The 13,011-nt window shown below is 40.5% G+C and overlaps 1 protein-coding gene across 4 annotated transcripts in view; it reads left to right on the top strand.

Moving 5' to 3' along the window:
• Positions 1-4,142: 4,142 nt before the first annotated feature.
• Positions 4,143-13,011, top strand: part of mvb12bb (multivesicular body subunit 12Bb) — a 35,817-nt gene continuing 26,948 nt past the window's right edge. For all 4 annotated transcript variants that reach the window (XM_053421711.1, XM_053421709.1, XM_053421710.1 and 1 more), the window contains exons 1-3: positions 4,143-4,226; positions 6,276-6,377; positions 12,319-12,414. In XM_053421711.1, the coding sequence (XP_053277686.1) occupies positions 6,285-6,377; positions 12,319-12,414 (189 nt within the window). In that variant the 5' untranslated portion in view covers positions 4,143-4,226; positions 6,276-6,284. The remainder of the gene's footprint in view (positions 4,227-6,275; positions 6,378-12,318; positions 12,415-13,011) is intronic.

Genomic DNA, 13,011 nt, shown 5'->3' with positions numbered 1-13,011 from the left:
GATAAGTTGAGCAATGGAGTGTAAGCTGGTAGAGATGAGCGTACGAAATAATCTACCCAAGAAAGTGCCAGACTGACCGTCTCTGAGCGATACGAGTGGGATACATGTATCTCTTCTTTTTACAAAGAATGCAAGTAGAAAGTGACTCAACTTTCAACTTGCATTTCAGTGCTTCGGCCAAGAACACAGATGGCATAAATGGAAAATTAAATCACATTTGGCAAAGCCATCATGTTTCAGAAGATGTTTCAGCCACGAAAACAATGAGACTAGACCAAACTGACCTTTAATTAGAGAAAAGGCATTATACTATAGAGCCTTGCAAGGCTGTATCCTATGAGGCACTAAGGGTAGCTTTCTTAAAGCTTGTTATTATAAGCTATTCAGGAGACACAGGGTTTTTTGTGTGTAGACAGAAAAAGAGAGGAGGAGGAGGGGCGTGAGGGTCATATATGAAATGAGACCTGCAGATTTCTACAAAGCCCGTAATGGGTTCATGCGGGTGACGGGGACATTGGGGCGCAGTAGATTTCCCAAGTTGAGATAGGGATATTATTACTCTCAGGGTGGCAACACAGAAATCTCCGTCTTCAGTCCCCTGACTAGTGTCAGCAAATTACAAAACACAGTGAATGACCTTTACACAGGGAAAAGAAAACCTTTGCTGTTTTGTTTTTTTATCATTTGGGTGCAGAGTCATTCACAGAGGTATCATTTTGGCCCAGGGGCTCCTCAGTCATCCGCTGATTACCACTCACGACTACAGCGTTGTTAAGACTTACCAGAAAAGGCGTGCGATATTCTGCACCTGATGGGATGATCCCGTGTTTATGGGATTGACTTTAACTGAGACGTATCATAAAGTGTACACGAAACAAAGCGTGAACGAGGAAATCACAGTTTTAATGAACCTTTTCAAAATGCCAGCTGTAATGCTATGCGTCCTACACTGGCTGCTCCCCCACAGAAACCTGCCACAGCCATCATTCATCTTACCCCACAGTCCTCAGCGTGCGATGTGCCGCACATTAAAACACTGTAATAGCTGATGGCTTTCACAGTTAGCATGTGTTGCTGATATCTCCAGACTCCCGACGAGTGTTTCATCACCTATTCCATAATTAGACCATTACTTGAGCAGGTGTAGCTCTTCTCGAGCATGTGTTGTGTTTCTGTTTTTTTCTTTCCCACACTGACACCTGAGTTTTTATCTTATTGCCAACTTCAAAATAAAATGAGCATGCCTATTTCTGAAGGTTGTCAACACCTTGATGTGAGAGCGTGTGTTGGTGGGGTTATGTGTGTGTGAGGTGGGTAGTGGTGTTGATGGAGGTGTGGTGTTACAGTATCTGATGAAGTAAGACTGGAATAAAAATAAATCTTCCTCCACCATGTAAATGTCTCTGCTGTAATTATTTGTAGTTAATATTGACATACAGACATTAAGGATATGTTGCTGTGGTACAGTTTTTGAAAATACTGTCCTGAAGACTGTTTGGCAACAGGCCAAAGTCTTTATAGTTGTTCTGTCAACTACTATCATGTCCAAAGTGTATTATATCCAAAATGTATTATATATAAAATGAGTTATGTCAAGAATGCACTCTTAACACATGTCTCTGCTGTATTTATTTGACATTAATATTGACATCTGTGATTTGCTGCTACGGGACAGTATGAGAACACTAACCTGGACACTGTTCATAAGCAGGCTGGTATCTTTAGAGTTGTCCAATCAATCATTCTTACATCAAAAAATATAAATTTTATGTATTAAATAACATTAACTCACATGCTAACTTAAGTCGCTAAAACAGAAGGATTTCTTCATAATAACCTATACTATTCAGATGGCAGCTACAACAATAACTTAATCAAAAGAACATTTATCAGCAATTATTTTAATAAAGGATTAATCATTAAATTCAATTTAAACCCAAAGATGATAATAAAAAAAAGAAAATAGTTCTGGGTTTGCAAATGTGCGACCTGTGACTTTTCTCTGTCCTTTGGCGCCTCAGACTGTTCGTCTATGACTGCCAGTTGCAGTGCTGCTGAGAAACAAGTTAAAGTATAGTTTTGGAAAAGATGATCATAATCCAGCGTCACAACAACAACAAGATAAAGATTTAGCAAACTGTTTTACGCAGCCATGGTGGTTGAGATTTACTGACGCACGAGACGACTAAACCCAGAATAGATACAAGGGCTGCAAAAGCAGAAAGTGCCATGTTTCGACTGTTGAGAATTTCGAGAATTAATATTAGTCAAATTAACCCAAACACAGGCAAGACATTGCGTCTTCAGTTAACATCAACAGTGAGCGGAGGCGGTGAAAGCTGCTGGACGTGTGAGGTGGCAGAATATCTCCCCTATAATTATATGAGCATCATGCATTTAAAAAAAGGGAAAACTGATCACATATTGTGTGGGCCAATAAATACATCTCAGTGTGTGTGTGTGTGTGTGTGTGTGTGTGTGTGTGTGTGTGGTCCCAGTGAAGACACCCTACTGGCCTGTGGCACCATGTCACACAACAGAGCAGCACGTCTTTGATAAGTTATTGGATTTGGTATCATGAGGGTTAGAAATAATAATTTTAATGGGAAAACATCTGCTGCTGGTTGCTGTTTTGGACAGTCAACAAAGCGGCTCCCCGTATCCTAATGTTGAAGCCAAGCTAATACATTGCTCTTCATCTTACTTTTATCTGATTACAGTAATGACATGTGATGATTATTGAGAGAAGCAACTGTCAGAGGGCGTGACCTTAGATTGCATCCATGTAATGACGGTCATTTAGTGAAGCACAGCCTTAATTTTGTTACCGTAGTTAAATTGGCTCTCAGAAGTTATTGCAAAGAAATACACCCACAACTCAGTGTGGCGTTGTTGTTCTGGGCCTTGATGCTCCGTGCAGACTCACTCAGACAAAGTCAATTGACATGTTGACCCTTTCTGATAATGCTTTTCTAAGATGTTGTGCTGCACTCATTAGCTGTGTCTCCGGGACTGCATCTACCCGGCCCGTGAAGACCGCCCCATGCCAAACTCAAATGAGATGGTGTGGTCTGCAGAGGATTTCTGAATCAGCCTTACCAGCTTGTTTCACCCTTATTGCTGTTGCATAGCAACAGAGCTGAAGCTGGACCTGACGATAAAGTTGTAATGCCCTTTGCTTTTTTAAATGTGTACCATTAGCTGTTCAGATGAGTTGACACGCGATACTCCATCAACAGACGTCTCACTGCTTGCTGGCACCATCACCTCTTTTGTCACAGAAACGCAATGAATTCTGGGATAGGTTGGGCTGGGAAGGATTCCACCGGTGGAGGCATCTTTCGGCTGCATTTACAGTGACCCAAAAGAAATGCCCGAAGGATGCAGAATTATGAATTATGAATGAATCTAAACACAGCTATAGCGTCCTATGATAGATGTATTAATTTAATACTCCTGATAGACATAGGAAATGATAATGCAATTCTAAAAGACAACTTCAGTGAGTAGGGAATGAGCTTCATCTTATTGTAATAGCGTAAAACATCACAACATACATTACTTGAAGACACTTGTCACAGCAAGGTCGAGGCTTTAAAAATCACATAGAAACACAACAGTTCCCATAATGAGCAAATACTTGGCAAACAGAAGCAGACTCAGTGTAATCAACAACTGGTTGGGGTAAGGGAGGGGAAATGGGGGGGGGGGGGGGGGGGACAGGGACAGTTGTGTAACCATCATATTTAAGCTCTGAATTTTAATAAATGTAAAACTTATGATACTAATAGATGGTACTATATATGCAGGATATCAGCACCAGTTAATACCACTACTACTACTACTACTACTACTAATGAAATAACAACAACAACAACAACAATAATAATAATAATCCTTACAATTTCAATAGGGCCTCTCACCATTCGGTGCTCGGGCCCTAATAATAATAATAATAATAATAATAATAATAATAAATGCTAATAGGACCCTATTTATATAGATGGTCTTTTTATAAAAGTGTTCCGTTTTCTTAATAAGATTAATGAAAAATAATAATAATAATAATAATAAGCATACGAATAAATGTACACAGTCAGGATCATGATCACCTGAATGCTTGGTTAATTATTAATTACCCACAACACCCGGAGTGGCTGGCGGGGGTGAAGTCCAGAGCATAGACTGGTCCACAGTGGGTTCAGCAGGAAGACACGTCTGAACAGGTAAAACAAACCACACACGTTTACACTGGTCAATTCAACTAAATGTTTAACCAGTTAACAGAAGACGCCACGTGAAGGACTGTGGTTTTCAGTCTCTCTCCTGTGTGTAATGGCGCAGAGAGTTTGTTTCTATAGGATTCATTAGCTGCTGTAACGAGTCCTGGTGTTCAGAAACGACGTCATGTGTCACGTGCACATCTGAGGGAGTGTACCGTAAAGTTTGCACAAACGCAGACAACAGGAAGGAGGTGAAGATGAGAGTGAGGAACGAGTGAGGAACTTAATGAATGAGCTAGCTACACGGTGCTAACTACAGACTATAATCAACCAGGGTAGTTTGTGGGTTTATGTTGATTGTTGTCTGGCTCTAAATCAGCTGCCTGATGCCTCATTATGTCACTCTATGATTATGAGTCTAGTTTTATATGTTTCATAGCCCCTAGGTGTAAGCTAGCTAAAGTGATATGACATAAAGAGTCATGGATTAGTGATATGTTAACCCGCTGCTCACTCCCTCTCAACACTTTACATTAGTTTTATTGCATAATGGGAAACTAAAGCAGTCATTCCTCATCAGTTTTGTGATAGTTATTTAACTTTTATTTAGTAATATTCATAATATTAATAATCATACAAATACCAGACCATTTTGGGGGGAAAACATACAGAAAATGAAGGTCTTTTATTTTCTAGATTGACAGGCATAAATGAAAATGAACACTCATACACAACAATTTCTTCCATTAAACAGAAAATGTATAGAGTATATTCAGCATCAAACAGTGCGACTACAACTTCATACTATATAAATCTCAGAACGAATATATAGTGCAACCCAAACTGAAGTCTTGCATACAGTAAAGATCACAGTTTTACTTTTAGGACTATCCAGCGTGAGCAAAAATTGCTGACTTTTTAGCTAGCTCCGGCTAATGCTTCAATCCTGCAAATCAATTCTTCGCTGCTCTAAAAACAGTACAGCACGACTACTTTATTGGAGAGGTGAAGAAGTAGAGGAATTAATCGACTTTAAGACTGCAAATTTCTGTACTATCGGAGGCATTTCCAATGGTTGTATCTCTAAAATTAACATTATTATCACCTCAAATTGTATATTGGAGGCTACGCTTGAAATGCTACATGTTTACGTGTCCTACAGTCATTATTAACCTATTGTCGGATATCACAGACTCACTATTCCTGTTGGGTCACCATGGGTGAGAACACAGTGATTCTTTCCACATATGAGACAGAAATAAGTTTGGATTTCTGTTTCTTCGCCCTTGCAGGATAAGTCTCAAAGCCTTGATGTTGTGCTGGAAAACAAGGCTAATTTTGAACAAATTAATGTTACAAAGAGATCCCTCATCCTATTAGCCAATTTGCTATCGTGTTTCATTTGAATAAGTACGGCTATCTAACATTTGTTAAAGAGACAGCTGTTTCTGGAGCAAATCCCCTAATTCCATCAGTGTAATTGCAATAGATTTCGTAAACATCAAGATTGAATGCAGCAACTTTGTCAGTTAGTACAAGAATGCTTTAAAGCTAATCTAATAACATTGCATAAGGGAACCTTTGCACAGCCACTCACCCTGTAAAAGGCTTGCATGCCCATTAGGCAAAAATTCCCTTGGACAGGAATAGACAGCAATTGATTGGGACTTCCTTGAAAATATGTGATCACTCTGCCTAATTTGTGATTTGGTGAAGTCACTGGGTGGTCTCCCAATGCTGTTTTGTCACTGGTCTCACTTGTCATTTGATCCTTGATTAGGAAGCCACTTTTTCTTCTGGATCCTAATTAGCCTCATCAAGAAGTCAATAATGTGGTCATTTTAGCCAAGAAAAACCTTGTTCGTTCTCCATGTATTGACCCAGAAGGATGCAACTCCCACTTAGTTTCACCATCTGTATTGCGTCCATTTCCTTATGTTTGCATTTTCCTGTTTAAAATGAGTTTCCATTGAGCTGTTTGTCTCAAATAACATGTATGTTTAGTTTTTTTAGCCCTATTGGTCTGATGAGTCTCTTCTTCTTTTCTAACAGATTTCCAACATGTCTGATGTGAGTAACCAGCTGCCTGCTGATCCCATCTCTGCAGTTGGATTTGTCACTTCGCTAAATAAGGCCCCTGATGACTTCTGGGTTGTGAGTAATTATTTTAATCTATTGATGGCTTGATGTTTTAAAGGTATTGTGTTTTTTTTCCCCCATCTCATTTAAAAGTCAGAGTTGCAATTAGAGGCTTATCTCTTGCATCGGTTATGTGTGTAATTGTTGTTACTGATTGTATATAATGACGCACAGCCAGGAGGTTGGCAGCTTTCCATGGTGTTTTTTGTTAGATGACTTATTCATTAAGTTTACTTTGATGATTAGGATGATTCCCTTCCTGACATTGTTACTGGTTGCCGCCAGTATAACAGACACACCAGAGGCAAAAGTTTAATTATGTTGGGTTGATGCCCACCAGAGTTATTTAGGTGTACCCCCCTTATGCTCAAGTACAACTGCACGGTGAATAGGATTGTGTCAGGATGTGAAGTAGTGCAGGATGGACAGGTTTATATAAGCTCTTCCCTTGTTGCGAAAGAGTTAGAGAGGTTAAAAAGCGAGGAGTGTGAGTAAGTTTAACAAAGCACAGAACAAGCTCAGGGGCAGATTCTCTCTTCCTCCTGCTCCCTCTTCCTATTCAGACTTTCTTGCCTTTACCCGTTGCCTCCCAACCCTCTCGCTTCCCCCCAGTTTTTATCTCTTCCTGCTCCACCCTGCACACCCAGCTTGTTCTAATCTCTGGCAGATGATGGTGGGTTGGCATTAGAATGGAGCCACTGGCAGGGAAACTGTGTACACACCACGCGGCAGTGACAAACACAGAAACCCCATCAGACTTCCTCCTCTGCTGCTTCAGTGCGCCCTTACATTTCAGCTGATATGCAAATACTGTGGATGTTCTGGGGGGGCTCAAATCTGAATATGGTACAGATTTCACCTAATAATAGCTGCTCAGCTTATTTTTAAAAGTTTTTTGTTAATCTACAGGTTATAGAGCAGCAGTTGGAAATTTGTAATTAGTTTAGACTTGGTACATCATTCAAAGAGTGTTGACATATAAATATATATAGGACACTACTCATGTCACTAATAGACTGTCACTTTATATATGAAAAATGAAAATTAATTTGAACTTGGGGGGGCAGAGGGGCTCATATTGGAACTGTAATGCCATGTTGGATATCTACAGTCAAGAGGCGCATCAGACTGTCTGACGTAGTTTGCCTCGTGATCCAGCAGAGGGCCCTCACTGTCACATTGACCTTTTGCATGCCCTCTTGACCTGTCAGTAAATTAAGCCAATACTGTTAGTGTTTTGCGTCACAGATAGAGGAGTCTAGCAAACTAAGCCATCCTGAGCCGACAATAACAATATCACAGCATCTGAGAAGCGGTGTGTGGACGTGTTTTGAATATGTCTGTGCTTGTGGATCATGATGTAGATTCTGAATTTATACTGCCGCAAAAAAAACACAAGGGCATAGTATAAACTCAGACTATTGGTCATTGTACTTTTTTTTTACTTCTTTCTTTACACAGCAATGTTGTAGCAACCGTGTGACAAGCTGTAAACTGTACAAACCAACATTTGCCTTATATTGAGTAAACCTCAAATCCAATCATAATGAAGATAGAGCCGGGTGTTGAAAACAGTGGACAGCACAGCACCAGTGTGAGGCAGAGCGCACCACTCGTTACTGTTGGGTGTGCCAATATTTTCACCACTGACTTTCAGTGGAAAGAGTTGTTCACAGCCAAGTAGGAGAGAAACTGCTGCTGAAACTAAGAAACGCAGACTTTCACTGTTTATAAATCTTGGAAGAGTAACCCAGCTGATGAACAAAGACAAATGGGAAACAGGGTTACCGTACCAATAGCTTAAAGCCTATAGTCTTTAACACAACCATTTTCATTGGTAAAGTTTACCTGTGTTAGTTTTCCTTTGTAGAATAGGAAACATTTTCTTAAGAGGAAAAAATATTAATATCAAATCTATGCAAAGTTCAAATCATCTTCTACGATAAAGTTCAAGGACTTTCAGACTCTGAGGAATCTTTCAAATGCATTTGTCCCATCTTCAGCAACATTTTACCAATGCAGTGCTGACAAAGGTAAATCTCAGGATATAACGCTGTATTGATTTGTTTTTCTCTTCGTACTAGACTTCCTTGCAAATTCCTCCCTAACACTGGCTGCTTACCATACTTACCGTACTTTTGATACTGCAGATCAAAGGGTTGATTAACTCTTTTGCTCTCTGGTGCGGTGCGCTCACATCTCTGAACTCTGAGCAAGTTGTTCCAGCGCAGGAGAGCACAGGCCCAGATCAAACACTGCTCCGCTGGGATCAGGAGCTTTTCTGAAGCACTAGCAACCACCCAACATCAAACACCATGAGCAGACTCCTGCACACTCACTCTCTGTGCACAGGTTGCAAAGTGGATGTTTGTGTGTGTTTTAGATTCACCTCAGCATTTGATATTTTATGCCCACAAACTTGTTAATGAAATGTACGTTTATTTGAAGATGACTAGTTATAGCTTTGATTGGCTGGAATGTGTGGGTTTACAATCCCAAATAGCTGCTTTAAATCACCTGTCCTTTGAAGGTGTAGCTTGAAATTTTGGTGAGGTTATTTGTTGTCTAGCCAGAAGAGGACAGCAACAATTTTCATGTCTGTGTGCTAAGTTTTCGAGCTGAGGCAAGGCAGCACTTAGCATTAAGAATGCGAGTAGGGGTAAAAACAACTAGTGGAGTTCTGTCTAAAACTCAAAGATACAACTACAATATACAATTGTTTGTTTCATTTGTTTATAAAAAAGATATAAGTGACACTGATTGGTTTTGAGCTGAGACAATCCACAGAAGAGTTTGTTTTTTCAAGTAACAGTTGCGGCATGGAAGTCCCCTTTTGAACCGACAAAACTTTGTTCTTACAGAGATTAAAAAAACCAAAAAAATATCCTTTTCTAACTGAGGCTCAAACTGTGTCCCAATTTGAGTTGGCCGCTACGGCTGAACCGAAACGAGATGGTTAGGTCTAAGGAGGATTTCCTATTTGCTATCAGGTTCTCCTGCCTCTACTTAGCTACACTGAGCAGCTGCCCATAATGCAGCTCAACCACCCACATAGCTAGCTTGTTAGCTTTGTTAACGCCGTGCAATCCTGGATCAGGGTGGCCTGAAAAGCATCCAACCGTTGGATTCTTCATTGCTTGGGAATGAAAGGACACATTTGTCAGTTCCGTTTGAAGAAGCCTTTGAAAAGGGTGAGGGTGCATTTGAATAGTCCATTTGCTTAGGAACCTTCCTTACTCAGTGAAATCACCCGGAAGTATTTCCGCGGCAGCCATTATAAGAGCTTCAATGTCTCCTTCAGCATAGGAAACATCCGACCATCCTTTATGAAAGGAAAGGAGAAAATGCCGCCCCACAGTTGTTTGAGGCAGCAACATTTAGAGCGACACAACCTCGTAGTTGCACCTGGACAGACCCATGTAAATATAGATAACAGAACATTGTTATTAATATTATTCTAATGAAACGATCCAGAACTGATGGATTTCCCAACAATAGGCATATTAAACTTATAGTTTATAAAATCCACATCAGAGCTAAATACAAATGTAAAGGTCATTTCAAGCTTCTAATAGTGGAATGCACACAAAATATAATAATCTCCACTCATATAAGCTTTTCTCCATGTATAGTCTTCACCTTATTATATTATTTCAACATTTCAGCACTTTGCATACAGCACAGAGTACCATACATTTTGTGAGTAGACAGCAAGTGCACCGTGGTTCTCTTTTCTTAACTCCTTACAGCTTCTCTTTCATATTTTTCCTTGACCATTGTGTCGCAGTCGGTCTTCAGATGCAGCCACCAAAGAATGCGATCCATGAATCGGAACACAGGTCATGATACTGGCAGGCGTATTCTGTCAACTTTGACCAGAGCCAAGCTGCTCCCTCTGCTTCCACTCTTAAGCTAAACTAATCTAAACTAGGTGTCCCCTGGCTTTAATGTCTCCTCCTTAGGCTACTTGATGCATAGAATAGAGTTATATTATCTACATCCCGGCAAGTTAGCCAATAACCACATTTGCAAAAATGTCAAACTATTACTGAAAATAAAAGAACTTTTCAAAGTAACTGTGCCTGTAAGTCAGCATCTCTTTTCAATTGAGAGAAAATATATTTTTTTGTTCATTTTTTCTCTGTTTATGTAAAGAGAAGTTTTTTTTCCTCTACTTTTCATCTCCACCTGGTTTCACTCAGTGGAGATTTTTGATGGTGTGCCTTTATATCTTTGTATTCACAGCTGTGCTTCATAGTGCTTCATAGCAACTTGCTGGTGATGTCGGTCTCCAGAGATGCTTCATAGGAATATGCAGCACCCCCTTAAGACTTGTTTCATAGGTGGGCTTTCAGATCACTGTTAGCGTAAGATTTTAGGAAGTGGCAGTTGAATCTGTCACTGCATTTTACATCAAACGTTACACCCTTATTTTAATATCATAGCCGTGACGTCTCTTATTAGACATGTGGCGTTCCTCTTGAAGTCTGTAATGATGGAGCCAGACAGTGGCAGGCCTGAAAGTGTGAGAGAAGAGCCACTGCAACTTTACACATGCCTTTCCTGCCGTGGCTCAGCAGTTGGCGTTTCAAATTCAAGCTGCGTAGCATCCTTGCTGCCGGTGGCTGTGGCAGGATGATGCCTGAGGTGCCTCCGAGGAGGACCGTGCCCTCGTTACTCCTCAGCTTGACTTTGGGTTTCACAAAGCGAGCCCTTTGTTTACGCTGACAGGATGCGCTGGCTACTGACCTGGAAAAAGTGGCCAAGACGGGTTGTCTTGTAAAGAAGAGGGAGGCTGGTGATGTATAGGCTCCTTCTGGGACCTTTCATGGAACTGCTGGTGGAGACGCCCCACAATCCCTCTCTCTGCTCATCTTCTGCTCTTTCTCTCTCTCTCATCCCACTATCTATCTCTGTTCCCCACTCTAGTCTCTGCTCGCATCTCATCTAGTCAGTGGTGGTTTTGCATGAATCTCCCCATGCCATGTTTCCCCCACCAGTCACCAGGGTCATTCATCATTATTGTCAAGGGGTAATGTGTGTGGGTGGGTGCAGAGATCTATGACTTCTTCATTTGAATGAACCTCATTAGATTGACTCTTCTTTGTAAAGGATCCCTTTAGAAAATAACTCTGGCAGTTATTTAGGTGATTCTCACATGATAGCCAATGGAACATGACGTTTCAGCCAACCGTATTTGCTCCAGCGATGGAGGAGTGTTGGTGATGCAGTATGTGGGTTATATTTTGCTTTATCGTTATGCCCTCCACAACTGCATTTACATAGCAATGTAGTTTAGGACCTTGAGCTTGACTTGTGGTGCCCACATGCTGTCAATATGATGCTATCTATTTTTTTTTACTGACTCCACTGATCATTTACAACCACGAATGAGCTTATTGTACAAGGACAAGCAGCGTACATCTCTGAATTTAGACTTATTTGGCCATCCACGTGGAATTGGTTTAAATCCTCAGTAATTCATTCTTAGAGAAGTTGTCTCATTAAATGATAGAATGAATACACACTGGGTATAGCAGTAAACATATTCAAGGTGCCTGTGCAGTGTTGTCAGTTCACCTGTGTCTTGGGATACAATGGTAGGTCTTTTACAAATACACATTCCACATTTACCGCAAATAAAATCCCTGCTTTTCCATTGAAGCACACTGAAGTTTGGTTTCCTTATTAGGGCAGATCCTTTGTCAGGGCATCTTTAATCAGCCTGGTCCCAAGGGATGGTATTTTTAGCCACGTTTTTGGAGGCTAAGACTCCTTTACCCACACAGAGCACTAATGAGATGGAGCGCTAGTGTAGGCAAGCGTTAATTAAGGCTAGTATGCAAGGGAAGAGGCAAGAGCAACACGCTTGTGGCATACATACATTAACTTTATCCCACCTCCTGCATGTTTTTTTCACTCCTTGTTTTTTTTCCTCCCTCTTTTTTCCACGTAGGTTGCACAAACAACAGATGGCTCTGACGCCGACCTGTGGAAGGACGCCTTATTCAAATCCAAGGTCACTCGCTACCTCTGTTTCACCAGAAAACCTGTAAGTGCAAATGTAAACTTCTCCCTTTCCCTATGCATCCGGCCCATCATCTACAGCACTTTTTATTTCTGTCTTCCAGCAGTTATTATCTCAGCTTTCAGAATAGCTTTATGCACTTTGCACTTTGATCAGTAAAAGTCCCATTTAGAAAGGCCATCGTTGGCAGCGCAGTTTTGAACTCTTAGATATAATGGATTTGCATGCATATTCTAGATGAATAATACCCCGGTGCGATATTTTCATGTTGCAGTAGTCCTTCTGAGGATATAATCTATGTTTATTCATGATATAACAATGAGCTGTGTTCTAAGTATTCCAATTCATTCAATCAACAGTGTCTCTGAAGAGAAAAACTGTGATTTGAGAAAGCTGATGTACCTATGAATATGAAAATAATGCTATTTATGTCAGAAAGTACTCTGGTAGAACTTTATAAATGACCCAAAAGGATTCTGAGAAACATTCACAGCCACAGCAGAGTTGTTCTTGCTCAATGTCGTTATGATACCAGAACTTTTTACTTTCATAGAATACATAAATAGCTCGACATTGCTACTAAACAATATCACAACCCCATTCTTATTATTGTCCTTTTAA

Source organism: Pleuronectes platessa, chromosome 4 (genome assembly GCF_947347685.1).
Source record: "Pleuronectes platessa chromosome 4, fPlePla1.1, whole genome shotgun sequence".
Lineage (NCBI taxonomy): Eukaryota > Metazoa > Chordata > Actinopteri > Pleuronectiformes > Pleuronectidae > Pleuronectes > Pleuronectes platessa.
This window is presented reverse-complemented; position numbering and strand designations above follow the sequence as displayed.